General features: G+C 40.9%; 1 protein-coding gene, 1 long non-coding RNA gene and 2 pseudogenes across 3 annotated transcripts; all 4 read right to left on the bottom strand.

Annotated features, from left to right (window-relative positions):
• Nucleotides 1-4,953: 4,953 nt before the first annotated feature.
• On the bottom strand, nt 4,954-6,926 carry LOC146713880 (tripartite motif-containing protein 16-like). Its single transcript, XM_085450514.1, has one exon. The coding sequence runs from the start codon at nt 6,924-6,926 to the stop codon at nt 5,523-5,525; it is 1,404 nt and encodes a 467-aa protein (XP_085306640.1). The 3' UTR covers nt 4,954-5,522.
• A 2,760-nt stretch (nt 6,927-9,686) lies between these two features.
• LOC146713879 (uncharacterized) lies at nt 9,687-11,269 on the bottom strand (annotated as a pseudogene).
• A 7,320-nt stretch (nt 11,270-18,589) lies between these two features.
• Nucleotides 18,590-19,686, bottom strand: LOC146713878 (tripartite motif-containing protein 29-like; annotated as a pseudogene).
• A 3,775-nt stretch (nt 19,687-23,461) lies between these two features.
• Nucleotides 23,462-25,082, bottom strand: LOC146713877 (uncharacterized). Of its 2 annotated transcripts, XR_014918739.1 has the most exons (3): nt 24,990-25,082; nt 24,648-24,904; nt 23,462-24,127 (listed from the first exon to the last, which is right to left on the bottom strand). It is a non-coding gene; the product is annotated as an uncharacterized LOC146713877 (long non-coding RNA). The 2 variants fall into 2 exon arrangements; XR_014918738.1 differs by having other exon boundaries at nt 24,648-25,082.
• Nucleotides 25,083-25,341: the final 259 nt, after the last annotated feature.

The following is a 25,341-nucleotide window of genomic DNA, read 5'->3' as shown; positions in this document are numbered from 1 at the left end:
CACATTAAGACAATAACAAAATCAGCTTACTATCACCTCAAGAATATTTCAAGGATAAAAGATCTGATGTCTCAACAGGACCTGGAAAAACTAGTCCATGCATTCATCTTTAGTAGGCTTGATTACTGTAACAGCATCTTTACAGGTCAACCTAAAAAATCAGTCAGACAACTACAGCTCATTCAGAACTCGGCTGCTCGAGTCCTCACTAAGACCAAAAAAGTGGACCACATCAGTCCAGCTCTGAGGTCTTTACACTGGCTGCCTGTCCGTCAGAGGATAGACTTTAAAGTTCTGATGCTGGTCTATAAAGCTCTGAATGGTTTAGGACCAAAATACCTCAGTGACCTCCTGACCCAGTATGAACCTTCCAGATCCCTCAGGTCATCTGGATCTGGTCTTTTATCAGTTCCCAGAGTCAGAACCAGACATGGAGAAGCTGCATTCAGCTTTTATGCTCCTTATATCTGGAACAAACTCCCAGAAAGCCTCAGATCAGCTGAAACACTCAGTTTATTTAAATCCAGGTTGAAGACTCACCTGTTCTCAGCTGCATTTGAATAAAGCACCAAATCCACACTTTTAAGCTTAAATTTCAAAACTAACATTTTAACTACTGATTTTATCTGTTTTGATTTTATATACTGTTTTGTTTGTTTGTTTGTTTGTTTGTTTGTTTGTTTGTTTGTTTGTTTGTTTGTTTGTTTGTTTGTTTGTTTGTTTGCTTGTTTTAATCAGTTTTAAATCATGCTTTTATTTGTTTTTGTTTCTAATGTCTCTGTAAAGCACTTTGAATCAAATTGTTGTTGAATTGTGCTATACAAATAAACTTGCCTAACTTGCCTTGCCTAAAATAAAATGAAAATAAATCAAATAAATGTTCCCTTTAGAAGTCTTAATCTTTTTGCTCTATAAAAATAGTTGGGTTTTTTTTAATCACTCATCTTAGCAGTAGGATATACATGAAAAGAGAAACAAATTAAGGTTGAGTGAAAATGTACATTTTTTGCACTCTCTGGACAACTGGTTCTGTGACTGAAATGACTCAAACCCGATTCACTTTGGTGAGTGACTCATTCAAACTCGATTCAGTAAAAAGAATCGAATTTACCATCATTAACAGACTGAACCATGCTGAGGTTTATGGTTAAACAAGTTCTCATCCTTTGTAAACCACTAATAATTAGACCAGACAGTAAATAGAGATGTCCTCCTCCTGTTTCTGTACTGTTTTTGCATGCTTATATCATAAAACTTTAGCCTGTCACCTTTGTAAAGCCCAACATTTCTGCTGGATCATATATCCTGTTTCCTGTTTTGATGCTAACCCCATGTTGCTCTCCAAAGCATTCAGAGTGTGAATGCGTATGAATGTTAGACAGTAAGCACTAAACAGTTTTTAAAAAGTGCTTGTGTGAATGGGGTGTGATTGTCACGGTTCTGGGTCAGTTTGACCCAGTAATTTGAGTTCTCTTGTTTTGGTTTGATTTTGTATTTTGTATTGTATTCTGATTCTTGTGCTTTGTTGATCAACAATAGAACTCTAGATCTCTATACAGTCCATTCTCTTTTGAGTCGTTCCAACACAGTGTGTTTGTTTTGATTCGTAGACCCCGAAAATGGTGCCACGCTCCCACAATGCATTGCGACATGACGCCAACTTCAAAGCTCTATACTGGTGACTTGATTGGAATCAGGTGTGAAAGCTGATTGGAGTCTCTGCCTGAAGGTGGAGCCCAGCAGAGTGGAAAAACCCCGCACTCACCCGGACCATGACACATGCCTCATTCACACAAGCTTTTTCCCTCTGCTTTATTGATTTCTATCAAACATTCATAACTAGTATCAAGAATCTTTTGTATGCAGACTGGAGAAGCGAGGGATCAAACTACCAACATTCTGATTAGCAGATGTAAATTAGAAGGTTAGTGCACCCGAGTGGTAGAAGAAATCCTAACTCAATGTTCTTTACAAGAGTGAAGGAAAACGAAAGCATTGATACTGTAAATAAGTGTAGATACAAATCATCTACTGTTATGAAAACTGTCAAGAAGATCAGTGAAGGGATTTCAGAACCACTAACATACATTTCGGGATTATTCAGAACGGTACTTCCAAACTAAATGAAAATAGTTAAAGTTCTGCTGCTGCATAAAACTGAGGATAGCCACCACTTCACAAATTATAGGCCTGTTTCTCAATTTCCAGAGTTCTCCAGAAATCTCAAAAATTTGTTCAATAATTGATGAAACAGACATAAATTACTCTCTTAGAGTCAGTAGTTTCAGATCAAACAGTTCGGCATGATTGGCATTAATTACATCGATCGAAGGATTTAGAAACGCAATAGATCAGAAAAAGGATGCAGTTAGAATATTCTTAGATTTTAAAAACCTGTACAGATATCCTGTAAACTACAATGTCATTTATGCCCATGATGATGAGTGGATGTAAGCTTTTTATCACACCTGTACATTTAGACCAGGGGTCTCAAATTCGCGGCCCGGGGGCCACTCGTGGCCCATGTCACCCCTACTTGCGGCCTGTATATTGATGTGAGGAAATATATTGCAATTTGGCCCTTAAAGTTACTTTTTTTGTTAGGGAGTATTTGTTTGTTGTTGAGTACAATGTCAAAATAAGTTTTTATAGATCTTATAGATCCAAAAATTATTTAATATTAAGGCAATATGAGCAGAGAGAGGGATTTGGCTGTGTTATTTCAGTGAGACAGTTATTTGTACTCGCAGTCAAAAACTAATGTGTGCACTTATGTCTTCATTTTTATTTTGTTAAAAATGAACAAAATTATAGCACAAGTGCTGCCATGTGTCTGTCCAGAAAGAGAGTACCAATGTGTTTATTTGGTAGTTCAATGAAAAGTTTCAGTTAAGAGTGAGAGAAAAAATAGCATTCACTTTTGCAGTTTTGTCTTGTTATACAACATTTAACAAACAAAACGCTACATTTTTGGAAATATTTGTGGGTGTTTTCTTGCTGTTTGTTTGTTTGTTTTTTGTACTACTTAAACTAAAGTGGCCCTCCAGTGAGATGACAACGCCAGCAGTGACCTACAGCTCATTTAAGTTTAAGACCCCTGATTTAGACCATTTGTTATCAAACATTTTTTATTGGTGTGCTCCATTTCAAAACTTCTCCCACCACCAAATTTTCATCAGTCATTAAAAAATAAGTCCAACTTCTTTCAAACAACCAACGTCTCATGATAGTGATGTAAAAAATAAAATATAATACAGACTGAGGCAAGTTTATCCAAACAGTCAAAACATCAATTTTTACACTTCTATAAAACATCAGAAATGAAAGAAAAATAAAAACTTGTGTGGGAAAAAAGGCATTTGAAAGCACTCTGATATGCTGCTTCCATATTTAAGAGATTACACCTGTGGGAATTTGTACATTAATTTTCAATTGTGACATCTCACTGACGCTCTCCTCACAGGTGCTACAAGGATATGCCATTTAAATCATTCTCTGCTGAGCAACGTCTGAAGCATGAAAAAACCTTCCAAAACTGTATACTGCTGTGGATTTTGCCATGAAACATTTAATGAAATAGGTCACCTGCATTTAATGGATGTGTTTTTCTAACGTGTTTATAACATCATTTTTCTATAGAATAACTAATCTTTATAGTGGCAGAGTATGTGACTAACAGATTAGAAGGTAGAAAAAATGTAGAGCGCAGACAGAGTCAGATGCTGACCCGTTATTTTCTCCCTGAAAGCACAGACAGTTTTTATTGAGATACTTAAATGAGTTAATAGCACAGTATTTCTCTCTCTCTCTGCTAATATGAGTGAATGGAGTTCACCCACTAGTCTCTGTTTATCTCACTTTCTCTTATCTGTGTGGCCATAATTATTCTAATAAGACGTCTACATATTGTTTATATATCTATATAATATTTATTTGATTACATTTTGGATTCTGGTGTTTATGTGATTGGATCATCTATATTGGTCTTCACAATCCACAGCAACAATAATAAGGAGAGAGAGGATATTGCTTTCTTTTACACTTGCATGAGTAATACATAGAAGAGGTAGTTTTAAAAACATCAATTCACTAGTTACAAGTCCCAGGTCAAATCACTCTGTTTAAAAGAAAGTGTAACTGTCTGAGTCTCACACTGCCCAGTACCAGGTACGCCAGCTGCTGAAACTGTGGTGAATTGCACCTAAACCTCGTTTAGTTATGGTCACATGACCTGGGCATTTTGAACCACGCTTTGGAGCAGTGTTTGGAAACATCTGCGCTTCAGAAGCTCCATGTGAACACATGCGTTTTGAAACTTGCAAACTCGATTTGCACACAGGGGCAACAATCCATTTTTATTTATTTATTTTTATTTATTTATTTTTTTGCTGTGCTGAGTTCTTCAAGCCTCCAAGACTTTCTATGTCAGTGGCTTTCATCATTCCACTTTAATCTAATCCAATAATTTGCGGAGAGCTGCCTCCTCTGAATTCAAGGCGTAATTTCTCTTACCTCCACTTGAAGAGCATAAACTGAGATGGTCTTAACTGGTCCTAGATAAAACAAACCCACAGTTAAACCTTGACCTGATCAAGGCAACGTGTGCTTGTTACTGTGAAGCCATATCAGTTCAACAACCTTTACCGCTTACACAACTGATAACACAAATAACTGGCTCACACCTCTTTACAAGCCCCAGACATGATCTCTCCTATTCATCAAAATATGTATCCCTCTTTATTTAAAGTGACATGACAAAACAGGAGCATACTAAACTTAAACTGTTTTGAAAATCAACATAATTTTTTTTTGGATATACATTTTTGTGTGTTTGTCACTTCACAGCTTTAAATCCTGTGGGGTATAAGACACTTAATGTTAAAAAATGTTAAGTATAAAATGAAAGAAAAGAAAAAAACACAACAAAACGTTTCAGTGTGAAGTAATTATAAAAGAATCAGTTCTCCAATTATTGACTAATGTCACAGTCCTGGGTCGATGACCCAGTGTTTTGTGTATTGTTATTGTTATTTTATGATTTCTGTGTGGTTTGTGATTTCTAGTGTTAGTATGGGTTCAGTTCAGTGCCAGCAATAAAGCTGAGGTTCTTTGAATTTAAGTTTACGCCTCCACGAGCCTGCATATTGGGTCTGTTTCCTGCCCGCCTGCACGCAGACCATGACAACTAACTGATGAATCACTGCAGCTCCAACATATTGTTGCATTTGACAACCCACTACAGCAACTACAGAATAAAACCACTAACCAGACTGATGACAGATTTCAAACATGCTGAATATGAAGAGTAGTATCATTTAAACTCACATGATTATCAGCCATAAGAACAAATTCAGATTTATATTGATGTAAGGTATATAAATGTAAGTACAGTTTGAATCAGTGCAATATTATTTTCACACATCAATGGACCACTGAACTTCTCAGCTTCTAAAATGTAAAGCCTCATTTAGAAACTACACAAGTACATATAATGGTCAGGGATCAACATGAACCTGTCTTCTCTATTTGACTTTAATCAACTCTGCAGTGTCTCCATCAAAGGAATAAAGGCGAATTCCAGCATAGAGCGGCTGAGTGAATGTGGTCTGGACTCTGTGGAGGAGAGTCATGGTTTCAGAGACGCTGTAGAAAGACAGAATACCTGCTCTGTGATCCAGGTACACTCCTACTCTGGAGGACCGAGGACCTGAGAGGACAGTTTGGACTTTGTTGTGCCAAAATTTATAGCTGTTTGTGTCACAACGTAATGCCCAAGATTTGTCATTCCACCCAAAACCACATTCATAAAACCTCCCTGCTCTTTTGATCTTCTCATATGCAGCGGCTACACGAATTCCTCTCCCTCTCCACTCCACCTCCCAGTAACAACGTCCAGTCAGACTCTCTCTACTCAGGACCTGCCGATAAAAAGTAAATCTGTCTGGATGAACAGAATAAGGCTGTTGTACTTTCATTACTGTTACTTTTCTGTTCTCCTCAGATAATAACAGATATTTATTTGTTGTGTTTGGATCCAGTGTGATTTCACGTGAATATTTTAAGAATCCAGCTCTGGTCTTTGGCTCTGCTGGTGACAGTAAAACATCCTCTTCAGTGACTGTCAGTGAGATGTTTGTCCATTCCTCTCTTGGTGAGGGGTAGTTGTGTAGAAACTGGTTGTGGTCCTCTTTGCTTAAGAGCTGCTCCAGCTCAACATGCATCAGCTGATCAGCAGAGCCATTGATGGCCTCCACCTCCTGTTGAAGCAGCTTCACATCTTTCTCTCGCTCCTGGATTCTCTGCTGGATGTTTAGTCGTCTCACCTCGAGCTCCTTCTGCTTCTCAGTCCTTTCTGCTGCAGCTGGGACTGTTTCATGGCCTTTATGTTCATCCATCGTGCAGAGATAACAGATACTCTGCTGATCAGTACGACAGAAAATCTTCATCACCTCATCATGACGAGAGCAGATGTTGTCCTGGAGCTTCTTGGAGGGGGCCACCAGCTTGTGTTTCTTTAATGGAGCTGCATCATAGTGAGGTTGGAGGTGTTTCTCACAGTAAGAGGCTGGACAAGATAAACAGGACTTGATAGCTTTCAGCTTCCTCCCAGTGCAGACATCACAGGCCACATCTTCAGGTCCAGCATAGCAGTGATCAGCTGGAGCAGCTTGGAGTCCAGTCTTCTTCAGCTGCTCCACTAAAGCTGCTAACATGATGTTTTTCTCCAGGACAGGCCTCGGTATGAAAGTCTTCCTGCACTGAGGGCAGCTGTGGATTCCCTTCCTGTCCTCTTCATCCCAGAAACTTTTAATACAGTTCCTGCAGTAGCTGTGTCCACAGGCTGTAGTCACCGGATCCTTCAGTAGATCCAAACAGATGCAACAAGAGAAGGTTTCTGAATTCAGCTCATTTCTTCTGTGCGCCATTTCTCCTTTCTGTAGCAGCTGCAATGTTTGTACTTTGAACTGTAGTGATTAGACTATTGCCTGAACTGAAAGTGCCAATGGTGAATGTGTGTTGAGAGAAGGGAGTGGTTATCAGTCTTAGTCATACATTCGGTAGTTTGGCAGCATTCATATCTTTATTGACAGAGTTATGGACAAATTGAATTGTGTTTGCATGTTCAGTACTGCTTTGAAACAGTTCAGTTACAGAAAACAGGAAAACAAATCCTGATTGTAAGTTTCTGAATTTAGGAAGCAACACCTATTTGTAAATGTAATGTTACCCCTCTGATAGGGAAGTAACCTGAGGTAGAACGTGAGGTTGAGAAAACCTCTTCGTGTAATTGGGCTAGTCTAGAACTAGAACCAGTCTGCTGGAGAGGCAATGGACTCTGTTTCAGCCTAGAGTTGCCCTTGGTTAGAGGCAGTGGATATCCTAGTATCTCCTCAGCTTGCTGCCTGTACATTGGGGTTTTACTGGTGGACAAGAAGTTTTCTTCCCTGTGCCTTAAAGTGGGATAATGAGTCTTGTGTGTTTTTGCATTTACACACCAAAATGTGTAGTAAGTTCAGAGTACCCAGCCTTCCTGGAATCACTTGGTGGGATGATTCCTTTGTGCCTGATTACCGTTGATCTTCTTTCCGTAATCACTTGAATCTTTCCGGTCAATAGCAGCTGGTATAGTGGCTTGGCAGTGCGTGAGAAGTTTGCAATGTAGGGGCGGGAGTATGACAGGAAACCTAGCATTTTCCTTAGGTCTCCCACAGTCTCAGGTTTGCATTTTTTAGTCCTTGCACTGGTGCCAATTCAGCAGGGTCCATGCAGCCATCTTTGGATACAATCTTTCCCAGGAATTTCACCTTGTCCTTGAACACTTCACACTTTTTGGGGGTCAGCTTCACCCCGTGCGCTTGATAATGGCGCAGGACCTCCCTCAGATCACGCAGGTGGTCCTGAAATGACCTACTGTGGACCAAATTGTCATCCAGATATGGCTGAGATATTTCATCCCTCAAGCCTGCAAGGCACTCTTCCATAACTGCGCTGGAACTCCCGGTAATCAGCGCAGAGACGCAAACTTCCATCCTTTTTGCGCACCCAGACGATGAGTGATGAGTAGGGGGATCGGGATTTCTGAATCCATCCTCTGTTCAACAGGTCCTCCAAATACTCCTTCACCTCCTTATGGAGTGGCTTGGGAACTGAGATGTATGTGCAGCTTACTGGGGTTGTGTCATTCAATCTGATCTTTAACTTCAGGGAGGGGATGCATCACACATCGCTCTTATCTTTTGAAAATGCAACACACTCTTCACGTAGCACCTTTTTCACCTGCTCCTGCTGATCTGGGGTCAGGTAATCAACTGACACAGGTGGGTCCCATAAATCTTGGCTGCAACTGCCCACCTCCTTATACTCCCCTTTGTGCCGTTCTGGGGCGCTGGGGTGCTCCCTGTGTTTTCACTAGCACACGTCAACTTGCCCTTGTTTTCAGCACTTACTGGTCTTACGTCTACTGGGTAAATAGCCTTCACTTGCTGTAGTCGTCCCAACACTACATGAGGGAGGAGGGGGATGTCATGGCTGCTGCCATTTGTGACCAGAATAACCACCCTGGACAGGGTTCCCCTCTGCAGGCCAATGACAGTATCATTCAGGTTAACCCCCTCTGGTAGTTTTGAAATGTCCTCTGGTTGAACAAGAACCTCCTGTTTCAGGGGGAGGGGACCTGTCCTCACACTACACTTAACCTCCCTGCTTTGTCCAGCTGGAATCACTATCTTTTGTCTCCCAACTTTCACCACACCCTCTTCATCATTTTTGTGGCAGCGCTGCATGATGTTGATTAGCACTTCTGCTTTCTTACAATCAATCGAGAAGGTTTCCTTTACCACAGCAGGTGTAACATCTGGATGATGCTCCATTCCATCCTTTACAAAATGCTCAATCACATTATAGCCAATGATAGGTAGCTCTGCTACTCCTGGCTCTTTTGAGTCAAGCATGGGGACAACTAACTCTGGCTGCGGATCTCTAGTTGACCCCAGCCTAAATTTGAGCTCAACCCAAACTGCAAAGGGTATGGGTGTTTGGTTCGCTGCTTTACCCACTAGAGCCTCATCCTCAACTAGGAGTTCACTTGTGCTTCTCAGTTGGATATGTGGAAAGCAAGACTTCCTCCAGTTCTCATTAATGATAGTCACCTGTGACCCTGTATCCCACAATGCTTGTGTTTCTACCCCTTCAAAGAAACAATCCACCATACACTTCTTCCCGACCAGGGCTCTCAGCTTAGCCTGACAGTGTAGTGAGAGATGACTGGCATACGTGGCACCCAGTTTCTTTAGCCTTGCCACTTTGCTCTAATTCTGCCTCCAGCTGTCTTATTTGATTCCAAAGCAGTTCATGCAACTTGTCATCTGCTTCTGTGTGGATGGGAATTAATGATTTGGGAGGGGCAATGGTCTGGATTGCCGCTTGAGTGCCCTCCGATCTTTCTGCTGCCCAACTTCCTGGCTGGCCACACATGAAGCAGTGTTCACACCGATCATCTGTTCCCTGCTCCTGGCATGCCTTACATCCCCTCTTCCCACTGGTTCTTCGTGGGCGAGTGGGGCCTTGAGGGGTGGTGATGCTCCTCCTTAATTCAGCCATATGCTCTCTCAGCAGCCTGACTGTTTCATGCAGCTCTGACTCTCGGGAAGCAGCTACAACAGGTGTTCTGCGGCTCTTGGGTTTCACTACTTCCGCTCTTGAGTCCCCAACCTAGTTTCAGCCACACCCAGACCCAATTGACTGGCTTGCCTTTCCGTCTGGAGTTCATTTACATTTACAGATTTGCTGCCTGTAGTTTTCTTTTGCTTCAATTGCCTTTCTGATTCAACACCAGCTGCTTCATTCATCTTATCAATGAGGGTTTCATCTGTCACCCACGGGTCATCAAGATAGGGCTTAAGCCGAAACTTGATAAGGTCCCTCAGTAGCCCAGTACTAACCGACCTCAAGAATTTCTTCTGGATGAGCTCAGGGCTGTATTGTTCATCGGACCCTGTGTCTTCCAATGCGAGCAGCAGCCTCTCTTTTAACTCAGTTGCTCTGAAGAGGAAGTTTTGGGGAGACTCGCGGCTGTCTTGTGTGACGTTCACTAGTCTGTGATACAAATCTGTGGTGCTGTCTTCTTTAAAATGCCCCTCTAATATGGCCTTCAATTGGGGGAGGGTGAGATCACGTTTTATCTCAAGCATGGCTCTAAGACTCAAACCTGGGCTGACAGACTTCACCACAGCTTCTATAACCTCCGCTTCACTGTTTCCGTTGTTCAGACCTCGATCAATCTGATGCATCAAGTTGATGTATGAGAGTCTGTCCTTTTGGCCCTTCTCCCCAATTTGACCACAGATCTTGAATTCCCTCCTTATCGTCACTTCCGAAAGGTGGTTGGCTGCGACAGGCAGCACATTTTGTGGGGTGGTCGGCAGACTTAGTGGTGTCCTCTCCACCCTTTCACTCAGCCTCCTAATTTCTTCCTGCAGTGCTTCGCTGTTTCTCTGGAGCTGTGCGTATCTTTATATTAAATCAACTTATTCCCTTGTTTCCTGAGTTCCCTGTGGCGAGCCTGTTGTAATTCCTACACTTTCTGTGTTTCAGGTGCTCTCTGTCGCTGGGTTGACACTTTCTAACAATTTCTTTAGATAGTAGAGTGCAACATCCTGTTTTTCATCATTAATAGCCTTGTCCATAGATTCTGTGATTAATTTTATTAAAGTTCATCTTGTTGTGACATTTCCACTAGGGATTTTAGCTTCAGCACACACCCCTTTGAGTTGGTCGAGTTGTAGGTTCCAGAGTGTTTGGGACACAGTGTCTGCCAGCTCCTCTAGGTCCATCATGGTTGCTGTAGCCACGTCCCTTCCTTATTTTCATCACGCTGGACACAACGTTAATAATCCCAGCGGTGCCTCCAATATTTGTTGCACACAGTTAGCATATAGTTAGAGATGGATCAGGTGACCCTAAATCATACCTTAGTTAGACTGTGGTGTCTGGTGCATTGTTACGAGCCATTCAGCTCTTGTACAACAATTCCCAATGAGTGTTAGATTCCATCAGTGCTGCGATTTGTTACCAATTCTGTTCATTGTTTTTATAGACACAATATCTAGTTGTTGCCAATAGGTGGCCTCAGATTCTCAACTCTGTTTTTTACAGATGACATAGTTCCGTCAGCTTCATCAAGTGGTGGCTTCCAGCTTTCACTGAAGCGGTTTGTAGCCAAATATGAATCAGTGGGAATGAGAATTGGCACCTCCAAGTCTGAGTCCATGGTCCTCAGCCAAGGTGGCAGGGGAACAATATGAGGACAGCCATACCAACATTGTAGATGGACCAATATTGGTAGAGCCAAAGGATTCAACCCATAATGACAATGTTTAGTTGCTAGTGGAGTATGACCTTTGTGCCGAGTATGACCTCTAAGCCCCAAAGTCAAAGTGGGATATGCTCCCAAGGGGGTTGCGACAGATATCTGGACAGATATATATATATATATATATATATATATATATATATATATATATATATATATATATATATATATATATATATATGTTTTACTGGAACTAAAACAGATATAGATGTGTTTGCTATACCATATATCAGCAAGAAAAGATACGACCTCTTCCCATGAGTGTGCATGCCAGAACACTCTGGAATGCACACAAAGTCTTTGCAGACAACTTAGGATCACACATCCTATCACTACACAATCGATTATACACCTCTAAGCATATATGGTTAAATATTTCTAAGCATATATGACAATCAACAATATAACCCTGACAATATCCAATATAAGATTCTGCTCTTCTTTGTGAAAGCACTCAATGACTTGGCACCTCCATATCCTTCAGTCCTTCTTCATACTTCATACATCTTCTTCCCCACAGCTGTCAGACTCCTGAACTCTGCCTCCTGACATCTGACCCACGTTAACACACACACACACACACAATGGACAACTGTACCCTCAAACACACAATAATAACATGGACTGAACCACTACTCACAACCACTAGCACTTTATACAACCTCTGTAGAAATTATCCACACCCTCACTTATCTTAACTGCACTACTGTATAGCTCTGTGTAAATAATCATTCTGTACATTCGATAATCTTTAATCCTACAACTGTTTACAACTTGCATAGTTCCCATTTCTGTATAGCTGTATATCTCAGATGTCTGTATAGTTTTTCATATTTATATCCTGTTCATAGCCTGTACATAGCTTGTACTCACTACAGCCTGTACATACTTATAGTTATAGAATATTCATAACATACTTCATACCGTGTACATTATAACATACCATAATAGACCCATTTTTGTAATATACTCACATATCTATATTATTGCTAATATATATTGTAATATATCTATATCATGGCTTTTTTTCTTCTTCTTTTCTTCTTTTATAAATCATTAAAAGCCCCAAATTACCATGACATTCATGCCCATGATATGTGTATGTAAACCTATAACCGGAACTGTATTTCAGTGTGTAGGTGACAGTGACATGTTAACAGTGACCGTGAGTTTAATTTTAACCATGCTCATTGCCTAATTTGTAATGTTTATACCTTAAAAAACAAGGCAAGTTAAGTGTGGTGGGAATACCAAATTTTAATAACGTTGTCATCTTTACTGTGTTGTCACTAGAGAAAAACACCTATAATCAGTGTTTTTTCTTGAATATAGATATTAAAGTGCCAGTAGTAGTATTTGTTGAGGTATTGAAGTCTAGACCAACTTGGTGGGTCTATGAAATGATATTGCACCCCATTGCGCCATGCCACCAGTTTGGTTATAATTACATCAGTACATCTGTGTTATGCAGTCTGGATACTGGATAAATCCATTTTTCTGTGTAATACAATGCTGCAACAAACAGAATCACTTTGTATTTACATATAAAAAATCGGACCAGTGTTTGCGATGTTATTCTAACATCTGTAAGTTTGGATGACGTCTGGTTTTGGTTTGAACACCGAAAAGAAGCTCCATAGATTCCAGTTCACGTAATGGATTTGTTTTGGGAACGATCCATGTCCTCCTATCAACAGGAGTTCTTTGTTGAAATGTGATGGTACACAACAGAAAGTGCTCCTGCTGGTCTGATAACAAATGATCTGAACTTTTGGCCACACGTTTATATGTCACTGTGGTGCGGACGGATTATGTGATGGGAGTCTGGAGGAGTGGGTTTTTTTTTTTTTTTGCCTGTCCCGTTTGGCTCTTTTACCATCAGAATTGTTGTCTAAAGGCAAAGAAAGATGCCCAACGGATTTACTTTACCAAATTGACCATCCCAGCCTTGCCGTAATGGTCCATTTGATTCACCTTTTATTGTTTATTTTATTTTCACTTGCTGAATACGGAACAGACTTGACTGGAGGAAAGAAGGGGAGAAAGAAAGAGGGAAAGAGAAACAGCTGAGAAGAGGGACGGGGGAGAAGGGCAAAAAACAAAAACCAACAGAATGGGTAGGAAAAAAAAAGAAAAAGAAAAAAAAATGCATATATCAATCACCTGGATCACCTGCTGAGAAAGAAAAAAGAAAACAAGCAGAAGAGAACAAGAGTAATAGAATAAACAACATCACAATGATATATGGGAATATGACAGTAAATACTAAATATTAAACATTATTGTGCAGCACATAAGATCAACAGAACACAGTGTGCTTTGAGGTAGGAGCCAAAAAGGTTGTAGTTTGTGGGTGTGATCACCCGTGTGTACACCTGTGAGCATGGACGCGCTTGTTTTTTTGTTTTTTTTTAAAGGTTCCTTCATGTAATGATCTGCTAGAGGGTGTGGGGGGGCCACAGCCCCGTCCTCCAGGGCATGAAGCAGGTATGGAGGAGATCAAAACTCCAGACATCCAGAGGCCCCCAGAACACAAGAGACCAAGGAAGACCAACAGAGGGGCAGCCGCGCCACTGTCCCAGAAAGAGCTGAGGAGAGTCCCAGATGAGGGCTCACTCAGCAGCCGCGGAGCAGAAGCCAGGGGGGGTCTATCTATATCATGGCTAAAGCAATGCAAACTGCATTTCGTTGCCCTGTACCTGTGACATGTGCAATGACAATAAAGTTGAATTCTATTCTATTCTATTCTATCCTATTCTATTCTATACTTACAGTCCTTTCTGTGCTCAACTGCTTCAACAGCTCAGCTGCTTCAATTACTCTGCTGACCGCTTCCTCATTTTAGACTTAGAATCATTAGTGCCAGAGCCATTAGTCGTGCTACACCTTGTCTTTAGAACTTATAACCCCTTCACCTTCATCAGCTGGACTCCTTGGCACAGCTCAAAACCCCTCTTTTTTCATCAGCATATGAAACATTGTTTTATGTACGTTATAATCATATTATTCCTTGAATTTAAAAACTCTACAAGTATTGTTGTAGTTGTTAATTTTGGTTTGAAACATGACCCTGACCCTTTCCTAATATGCTTTTGGGGTGCATCTTCCTGCAACGCCCTTATCACTTTCAGTCATCAGGAACTAATAGACATCGGCCTCAGCATGAACCCGGACTTCATGTCAGATTGGACTGACAGCATCTCACCTGAGATTGTAAGGCTGTGGGTTATTGTTGGTAACAGCAAGCAACTCAGGCTGCTCAGGCAGAGGAAACAAAAGCGGCGCTGCAGAGCCTGCTATTGCGTTGAGCTGCAAAAACAACAACACAAACCCCTGTTTCCATCCATCTTTTTCACAAATGGCAAATCCCTCGCAAACAAAATAGAGGAGCTACAATCAGAGACTTAATTCAACCGCTTTGTCGGGGAGTTTTGTCTACTGATTGTAACTGACTCCTGGCTTTTAGGGATTCTTAAAATATTCTGATTCTGATTTTGACATCCCAGATGGCACTGAGGCAAACCGTAACAAAACCCTAACAAAGACGCTGGTAAGAAAAGGGGTTGTGAGCTCTGTCCCTATGTACTTCAGGACTGGTGCTATAAAATTAGAACTATAGACAGTCACTGATCACCAGACTTAGAGGCCATGTCCATTCAGTGCAGGCATTACTATCTACCTTGCAATTTACCATTGTTTACATGCCCTCCTACATGCTAACGCTAGCTCAGCACTCAATCACCTCCAACTTATCATCAGCAAACAGCAGAGAGAGCGCCCAGAGGGGATCCATATTGGTCCGGGTTTGCTATGCAAAAACAGCTGGAGATTTTTTGAATGGTATATTGCTTTATTCTCCAGTGGATCATAAATGAAGTTCACGGCGAGACCGTTAAGGCTGGTAGGCCTCCTGTTCTACCTGATGCCAAGCGCCCCCTCGTGGCGGTGGGATGTTTATCGAATAATGGTGGACAGTCCCAGGGAAGCGGCCAAAAAATACACTTTTTAAAGTATGTGTTTCGTTGTATTCACTTATCTAACATTCCCTCAGGTTTCTCTTTCTTTTAAAGCCTTTGACGGTTCAAAGGCTAAGAATATTACAGAGACTGTGGGGATTTTATAGACAGTAATAACGATCCTTAAACAATGATTAAAAACTATTCTTCGTTTAATCCTCGGCTCTGTTGCATTGCAACATTCGGCTCAAGCAGCCCCAGATTTCCAACAACACAACAGCAGCAGTGAATATGATGCTGTCATAGTTCAGCGTGGAGCCAGAGTCTGTCCACAAACGCAGAGAAACACAAAAAGCTGCTGTTACAGTGACGGCGACCTCAGATGGAAAGAAAACTTTTTTTTGTTGTTGTGTCCAAAAGCCGCCCTATATGACAGCAATATCCATTAAAATGAATTATTAACAGGTTCACCATCATAACTCTTTTTGCCCCTCCTACTAATGTAACAAAAGCTTCCAAAAAGATAGAGTGAAGGCTATTTTATTTTATGCCTTAGTTTAGGTTCTTTGTATACCATCTTTTATTTGCAATTGCTGGTAATTATTATTTCTTTTTCAAAAATGTTTTATTTAAAACATATCATTTTATTATGGCACAGAAAGACAAACCATCTCATTAAACTATTAAACACTGCAATTTTTGACATTTAATTCAATGAGCAGTGCATTTTATGAGACTGTGATTTTCTTTTTTTAAATATTTATTATTGCTCATACACAATGCACAAGTATTTCTTATCAAATGAATCAACAAAAGAATCAATAAAAAGCTTGAAGTAAAATGATTGATAGCTGCTGTCGCCGTTTGGACTCTTTCGACTTGTTTCTCTCTGATGTTTTATGGAGAAACAAGCAGACAGTTCACTTGTTGCACTCAAAGAAAGGAGTTTTATTTACAAGTCAAACATTTGACCAGAGCATTCTGATAAAAAAAATCAACAGTGAAGTTGGAATATCCCAGTTTAATCACGTTATGCTGCAGTTTACATTTATTTAGCTGCCATCCTGAACACAGCCCTGGATAGGAAGACAGGAGGTAAATATGAAACCTCTTATTCTCTTTCTGTGCTGTTTATGCAGTGTTGCTATAACACTGGAGTCTGTCGCTGTTGTTTTAAATACTTTCTGCTGGATTTTGTCTCTGTCCTGTTTCCCTTTAGCTGTTTTTCTCTTTAAATAAAAAGTACAAAGTTTGCATTGTGATTATAAGTTAAAATTGGGTTTAACTTATGAGTTGCTACTACTACTACTACTCATTACTATGAGTAACTAAAGCTTTCAGACAAATATAGTGCTGCTATATATTAAAATAAGTCTATGTGTCTCCTTCTTATATAAAGTATTCACATATTCACTTGAAAAGAAAAACAATTTTCTGAGATGAAGTTGAGCTGAGAAGAAGTCATGATGTGATATGAAATGGAAATAAATGTATGTTAAATTTTCACTGAAGCTTACCATTTGAGTCGAGTTAAATTTCACCACTGATTATTTTTAGTAGAATATTTTTTTAATATATTAATAACATTTTAAGGTCCACTTATATTGTCAAAGTGAAACGAGACTAGTCTCACTGACTGCATTAGCTAAATTTATACAAAATCTCAGAAGACAGAAAAACATGAGAAAAAAGGTACTTTCATATACTGTATTTGAAATGAAACCTTTATTTAACCTTTAAGAGCACACAATCAACATTAATAAACAGCAGAACTACTCAAAGATCCAATAAAACAACAGCATGCTTAACTTTAACCTTCCAGAAAATCAGCATGACAGTCTTTATATATACACATTTCATTTCTTTTTTTAATGTATGCAACATCCCAGCTTTTATTGAAAAAGTTTTATGAAAAATGTGTTCTGTGAAAGTAGTTAAGGATCTCCATCTAAACTGGTTTTTATGTGTAAACTCTACAGTACAAAATAATGATAAAACAATCAATTCTCTAATCATTGACTAACTGATGAATCACTGCAGCTCCAATATATTGTTGCATTTGACAACCCACTACAGCAACTACAGAATAAAACCACTAACCAGACTGATGACAGATTTCAAACATGCTGAATATGAAGAGTAGTATCATTTAAACTCACATGATTATCAGCTATAAGAACAAATTCAGATTTATATTGATGTAATAATAATAATGGATTGGATTTATATAGCCCTTTTCAAGGTACTTGCATTCACACACACTGGTGGAGGCAAGCTACGGTTGTAGCCACAGATGCCCTGGGGCAGACTGACAGAAGCAAGGCTGCCATATCGCGCCATCGGCCCCTCTGGCCAACACCATTAGGGTAAAGTGTCTTGCCCAAGGACACAACAACCAGGACAGAGAGCTCAGGGATCGAACCGGCGACCTTCTGGTTACAGATACGCTTCCCAACCCCCTGAGCCACGGTCGCCCTGGTAAGGTAAGGTATATAAATGTAAGTACAGTTTGAATCAGTGCAATATTATTTTCACACATCAATGGACCACTGAACTTCTCAGCTTCTAAAATGTAAAGCCTCATTTAGAAACTACACAAGTACATATAATGGTCAGGGATCAACATGAACCTGTCTTCTCTATTTGACTTTAATCAACTCTGCAGTAGCTCCAGCTGAAAAATAAAGCCAAAGTCCAGCATAGAGCGGCTGAGTGAATGTGGTCTGGACTCTGTGGAGGAGAGTCATGGTTTCAGAGACGCTGTAGAAAGACAGAATACCTGCTCTGTGATCCAGGTACACTCCTACTCTGGAGGACCGAGGACCTGAGAGGTCAGTTTGGACTTTGTTGTGAAAAAATGAATAACTGTTGTTTTCACAAAGTAATGCCCAAGATTTGTTATTGCATCCAAATATACAATCAGCTGAATTTCCTACTCTTCTGATATTCTTGTATGCGACTGCTACACAAACTCCTCCCCCTCTCCACTCCACCTCCCAGTAGCAACGTCCAGTCAGACTCTCTCTACTCAGGACTTGATCATAAAAGGTGAATCTGTCTGGATGATCAGAATAAGACTGTTGTTGTTCTGTTCTTGTTACTTTTCTGTTCCCCTCAGATAATAACAGACGTGTGTTTGCTGTGTTTGGATCCAGTGTGATTTCACATGAATATTTTAAGAATCCAGCTCTGGTCTTTGGCTCTGCTGGTGACAGTAAAACATCCTCTTCAGTGACTGTCAGTGAGATGTTTGTCCATTCCTCTCTCAGGATGTCCTGTAGTTTATCTCTGGTCTCTGACACAGCTGCTGTCACATCCTCAAAGTAGCTCAGAGGATGAATATTGATGCTGGATGAGTGTGTAGACTCACTGAGTGCTGACAGTGAGGGGTAGTTGTGTAGAAACTGGTTGTGATCCTCTGTGTGTGAGAGCTGCTCCAGCTCGCCGTCTTTCCTCTTCAGCTCAGCGATCTCCTGCTCCAGCTTCTCCTGAAGCTCTTTGACTCGACTCACTTCAGTTTCCTGCTGGGATCTGACCTGCTGCTTCACATCAGAGCTTCTTTTCTGGAGGAGACGGATCAGCTCAGTGAACATCTTCTCACTGTCCTCCACTGCTTTATCAGCAGAGCCATTGATGGCCTCCACCTCCTGTTGAAGCAGCTTCACATCTTTCTCTCGCTCCTGGATTCTCTGCTGGATGTTTAGTCGTCTCACCTCGAGCTCCTTCTGCTTCTCAGTCCTTTCTGCTGCAGCTGGGACTGTTTCATGGCCTTTATGTTCATCCACTGTGCAGAGATAACAGATACTCTGCTGATCAGTACGACAGAAAATCTTCATCACCTCATCATGACGAGAGCAGATGTTCTCCTGGAGCTTCTTGGAGGGGGCCACCAGCTTGTGTTTCTTTAATGGAGCTGCATCATAGTGATGTTGGAGGTGTTTCTCACAGTAAGAGGCCAGACAGACTAAACAGGACTTGATGGCTTTCAGCTTCCTCCCAGTGCAGACATCACAGGCCACATCTTCAGGTCCAGCATAGCAGAGATTAGCTGGAGCAGCTTGGAGTCCAGTCTTCTTCAGCTGCTCCACTAAAGCTGCTAACATGGTGCTTTTCTCCAGGACAGGCCTCGGTGTGAAAGTCTTCCTGCACTGAGGGCAGCTGTGGATTCCCTTCCTGTCCTCTTCATCAAAGTGGGCTTTAATACAGTTCATGCAGTAGCTGTGTCCACAGGGAATAGTCACCGGATCCTTCAGTAGATCCAAACAGATGGGACAAGAGAAGGTTTCTCGGTCCAGCTGAACTCCTTTCTGCGCCATTTCTCCTCTCAGTGTCAGTGACTGTGTGAGTTTCTCTTCCTTATAACTGAAACTAGTCTGAGCTCTGATCTCAACAACATGTTTCTGCAGTGAATGGAGCCTGTCAGCTCTTACACGTCACCACATGTTGGTTACACCCATCTTCAAACTGCAGATCTGAGGGGGAGGGAACGAGGAAACACGTGGACAGAGAGGAGGTGCTGTGTTTAAGAGCAGGAAGAAGAGGGAGGTTATCAGGCTGTGCTTCACTCCAGGAAGAGGAGCAGTTAGAGAGTGAAACTGTGTGTTTAACCATTTTTTATTTACTGCTCACATCAACGTTTAAGCTTGTTAACACTTTCTTCTATATAAATAAACTTCAGTTTAGAAATGTCAGAGTTCTCACCGAAGTTAACAAACAGTCCTTCAGTTTCAGTCAATGCAGGAGGATAATGATCCTAAACATACAGATAAGGCAGCCACTGACATGATGCTTATGTTGCATTTAAGTTTATGTTCATTTCAGTTGTTTCTCTCCCTCAAACACCATCAGAGGTGAGAGGGTGCAGCAGGTGTAGTAGTTGGTATATGAGGCAGTAAACAAATTAAAGTGTTTTCAAACACATTCATCTCCACAAAAATGTGATAAATGTTTGACAGGAATAATAAAAAGAAACCCTGACTCCTTTAAAAATATTTTTCTGTTGTTACAGTTGAGTTGATCACAACTTCTACAATCATTTTTAACAGGAACGTGGCTAAATACAGGTATGTGAGAACCAGTCAAAAGTGGCAAAAGTCTAGACATTCTGTACTTAAGCAGAAGTACAGACACTAGTGTTAAAAAACACTTTACTACAGTAAAAGTTGAAGTACTGGTTCAACTTTTTTACTCAAGTAAAAGTAATTAAGTATAGGCTTTGAAATGTACTCAAAGTAAAAAAAAAGTAAAAAGCAGTTCTTTGCAGGACATTTCTCCCACCTATTTTTTTTTTTATAAAGCTAACTGAACCTTGTGCTATAGTAATGTAATAATTCTAATCGTATTCAACTTGAGTCAAAAGAAAAAGAAGGATTTTTTTTTAAATTGCAATTTTTTTAATGCCATTATTGTACAAAGTGCCTTTGCCTCTTAACAGGAAAATGAGCACAGTCAGAGGTTAAAGTGAGATTCAGCAAGTGGAGAAACCAAAAAGTCAGTTTTAATCGCTCAGTGGTGGGGAAAAAAATCACAAGTTTGCCCGGCCCATCGGAGCCATCCGTGGGGAGGAAGCAACGATCGCGCCGCCGGCCCGGCACCCCATAGCCAGATGTTTGGACTAGTTTACAACTGTTGAGAATACAGGGAGTGCAGAAATATTAGGCAAATGAGTATTTTGTCCGCATCATCCTCTACATGCATGTTGTCTTACTCCAAGCTGTATAGGCTCGAAAGCCTACTACCAATTAAGCATATTAGGTGTGCATCTCTGTAATGAGAAGGGGTGTGGTCTAATGACATCAACACCCTATATCAGGTGTGCATAATTATTAGGCAACGTCCTTTCCTTTGGCAAAATGGGTCAAAAGAAGGACTTGACAGGCTCAGAAAAGTCAAAAATAGTGAGATATCTTGCAGAGGGATGCAGCAGTCTCAAAATTGCAAAGCTTCTGAAGCGTGATCATCGAACAATCAAGCGCTTCATTCAAAATAGTCAACAGGGTCGCAAGAAGCGTGTGGAAAAACCAAGGCACAAAATAACTGCCCATGAACTGAGAAAAGTCAAGCGTGCAGCTGCCAAGATGCCACTTGCCACCAGTTTGGCCATATTTCAGAGCTGCAACATCACTGGAGTGCCCAAAAGCACAAGGTGTGCAATACTCAGAGACATGGCCAAGGTAAGAAAGGCTGAAAGACGACCACCACTGAACAAGACACACAAGCTGAAACGTCAAGACTGGGCCAAGAAATATCTCAAGACTGGTTTTTCTAAGGTTTTATGGACTGATGAAATGAGAGTGAGTCTTGATGGGCCAGATGGATGGGCCCGTGGCTGGATTGGTAAAGGGCAGAGAGCTCCAGTCCGACTCAGACGCCAGCAAGGTGGAGGTGGAGTACTGGTTTGGGCTGGTATCATCAAAGATGAGCTTGTGGGGCCTTTTCGGGTTGAGGATGGAGTCAAGCTCAACTCCCAGTCCTACTGCCAGTTTCTGGAAGACATCTTCTTCAAGCAGTGGTACAGGAAGAAGTCTGCATCCTTCAAGAAAAACATGATTTTCATGCAGGACAATGCTCCATCACACGCGTCCAAGTACTCCACAGCGTGGCTGGCAAGAAAGGGTATAAAAGAAGAAAAACTAATGACATGGCCACCTTGTTCACCTGATCTGAACCCCATTGAGAACCTGTGGTCCATCATCAAATGTGAGATTTACAAGGAGGGAAAACAGTACACCTCTCTGAACAGTGTCTGGGAGGCTGTGGTTGCTGCTGCTGCAATGTTGATGGTGAACAGATCAAAACACTGACAGAATCCATGGATGGCAGGCTTTTGAGTGTCCTTGCAAAGAAAGGTGGCTATATTGGTCGCTGATTTGTTTTTGTTTTGTTTTTGAATGTCAGAAATGTATATTTGTGAATGTGGAGATGTTATATTGGTTTCACTGGTAAAAATAAATAATTGAAATGGGTATATATTTGTTTTTTGTTAAGTTGCCTAATATTCATGCACAGTAATAGTCACCTGCACACATAGATATCCCCCTAAAATGGCTAAAACTAAAAACTACTTCCACAAACATTCAGCTTTGATATTAATGAGTTTTTTGGGTTCATTGAGAACATGTTGTTCAATAATAAAATTATTCCTCAAAAATACGACTTGCCTAATAATTCTGCACTCCCTGTAGATTCCTTAATATAGATCAGAGTTAAAGAGAATATATTTGGGGATTGGTTGTAATATTACAATATGGCGGTTAATGGGAATACAAAATAGAAAAATGGGCCTGGGATGGGAACAAAGAACTGAGGTGCAGGACAGGAGGACAATCAACACCCACCCCCAGGGAGAAAGCAAGAGTTACTGAGGGTGAGGGGCAGACAAAGGGCAAAAGAGACACTACCTTAAAAGGAGAAGGGGGTCAGGGTGTCAGCACCCTTGGCCACTGTACTAGTGTATTTTTGTGCAATACGTTTTTTTTTTTTATTGTCAATGGTGCAATAGACCTCAATACTTGAAATGTGCAATTTACTTTTTTTTTTTATTCCTATTTATTCTATTTATCCCCTTCGTATATTTTATTTATATATGTGTGTGTGTGTGTGTGTGTATAATATTCTGTAACTCTGTAACTTCTGTCGGTGCTGTGCTTTTGGAAACAGAATTTCCCAGAGGAACCCACCCGAGGGATTAATAAAGTTTTATCTTATCTATTTCCATTGTGGGGGTGTTTACTGTAGGGGGGAAGAGACCAGAAGTTTTAACTGTAACTGTTTTGTGGAGTTCTTTAGATCAGCCTTTAGCATAGGATGCAGTGTGCTGATCTCCAGATGCATCTGTAAGAATAATGGGTAATAAAAGGATTGTGTGAAACATGGAAACATCTCAGCGTGATCTCTACCAGGACCAAAAGAATCGCAGAGACCGGCGTTGTCGCAACACAACAGCTTAGTAGCTTGAATAGTGCCTTTGCAAAAACAGCAATTGCATACACTCAAGTGAACAAATACACCCAAGAGCATTTAACCTACATAACATAATGCGATCAGAACTCACCTTCTGGCAATCACACACAGCAACAAACCAAGGGAATAAATATTGCCGGTGTTACAGATTAACTGGTGATGGTCAAACAGATCAGAATCAGAATCGTGTTTATTGGCCAAGTATATGTGCAGACACATACAAGGAATTTGGTTCCGGTAGATGGTGGCTCTCAAGCACAGCAATGTAAATCACACACACACACACACAAAAGATGGCTCCGGACTTTTACATAAACATAATATATTCAGTCCTGTAGAAAGTTACATATTTAAAAACATATGATCCTCTCTGGTTACTTTGGTATGAATAACTCTGAATCACTTTATGGTAAATAACACACTATCTGCAAAAAACTGTGAAAGAATTCCACATGACAAGTTTGTAGTTCAACATACAAGTGACGACCTTTGACCTTCATCAGGTTTTATTTAATTGTTTTAGAGAAAATCTCATATGCTCTTCATGCAGCTGAGTACATCAAGTGTTTAAAACGGAAGCTGTGCAGGTCTGAGATCAGCAGCTTTGTGAAACACCAAACTGAGGTCCTGTTAATGCTGATATATAGTGACACAGTTACATGAGTGATTAATCCTTTTGTTTTTAACTTTATCAATAAAACAGCTGCAGCTTTCACTGACAGCACATGTGGTACTTTAACCTTTGTACTGTTTTCATCAGTTCATTTTGCAGTTAACATGTTGGATGATCTGTCTGCTGTCACTGGGTGGTGCTGAGGTCTGAATCTGAGGGCAGCTCCTGTAGTCACAAAGAGAATAGAACCATCGAACTCAAATATAAATTTTATCCCTCAAAATTGAAATAAAGCTGATTCTTCTGTCCTCACACACTCAGGATCTGAAGTTCTTCTCTTGCATTTTTTTCAGTATTGCAGTACACTACAGTACTTTAATCCATAGTTCCTGATTAATGAGGAGTTACTGAAGTTCAAGCTTTAAAAAAAAATGTTACTGTCTTTACAGATGTGGCAAGAGACTGAAAACATGCTGTTGTTTGCACATATTTAATATTCAGCTGCAGCAGGGTGCAGCCTGCTGTTTTTAAAGTATAACACTTGTAATAAAAGTACAGTGACGTTAATTAATGACTGAGCAGCCTGGGGCGTTTCTCTTGATTTCTTTAGTCAGGGTAAATTCATTCACCTGCACAGATTAGCTAAACGAACCCTGACAGCCGAGTCCTCATCTTAGCTAGCTAGGTCTCAGGACCGAGCTAAGGACGGTAGTTACGGATTAGCTTACAAACACGTTTAACTTACCGAAAAAGTGCAGCAGGGCCTCGGGTCCTTCTGTCGGGTAGTCCAGTTTAGTGAAGAACACCTCAGGCTGTCAGGTTAAAACACTCGGTCGTGTCTTCGTAGCGTAAACGCTGGCCCTCCTCTCAGAGCCTACGCTCTATCTGCTATTCCCGAACAGAGATACGCAAGTTTCTCCGTGACTGCAGCTGCCAGTCAAAGCTGCTATGATGACGTCTCACTCCAATTTAACATCACCGCGGTAGGAATTAGAATCAAACCTATGGGAGAGGAGACCCCTTGAACATAAATCAGCGTGATGAGAACCACTGATAACAAAAGAGAATAAATTTATTTTAGTCTGACCCCAGTCTTATCCGCTAACATGGAGGAGGCGGGGTTTATGACGGCGATAGAGACGTTTTGGCTTCATTTTCGGGGAGCTGTCGCGTTGTCCATGTTTTCTACAGTCAATGCTCAGCCCCCCCCCCACCTTCTCATGCTCAGCACTCACTCACCCCCTCCCTCCTGGCTCACAGCTTCTTCTTCTTCTTCTTCTTCTTCCTGGTGGGAAACCAATGTTAAGGCACATTACCGCCCCCTGGCTCAGTAGACATTTAGATGAGAAAATACATATTCGACACATTTGAGGAAAGTACTAATAAAACCACAAACCAGGCGAGAAATTTGGGTGTAGTGATGGATGCAGACCTAAACT

This window comes from Copadichromis virginalis, linkage group LG3, assembly GCF_057382275.1.
Source record: "Copadichromis virginalis isolate Kocher_CV1m ecotype Utaka linkage group LG3, C_Virginalis_male_GT1.1, whole genome shotgun sequence".
Classification (NCBI taxonomy): Eukaryota; Metazoa; Chordata; class Actinopteri; order Cichliformes; family Cichlidae; genus Copadichromis; species Copadichromis virginalis.
This window is presented reverse-complemented; position numbering and strand designations above follow the sequence as displayed.

Bases quoted from the DNA above. Each gene is read 5' to 3' on its own strand.
- LOC146713880 (XM_085450514.1), bottom strand. From the start codon at position 6,926: ATGGCGCACAGAAGAAATGAGCTGAATTCAGAAACCTTCTCTTGTTGC.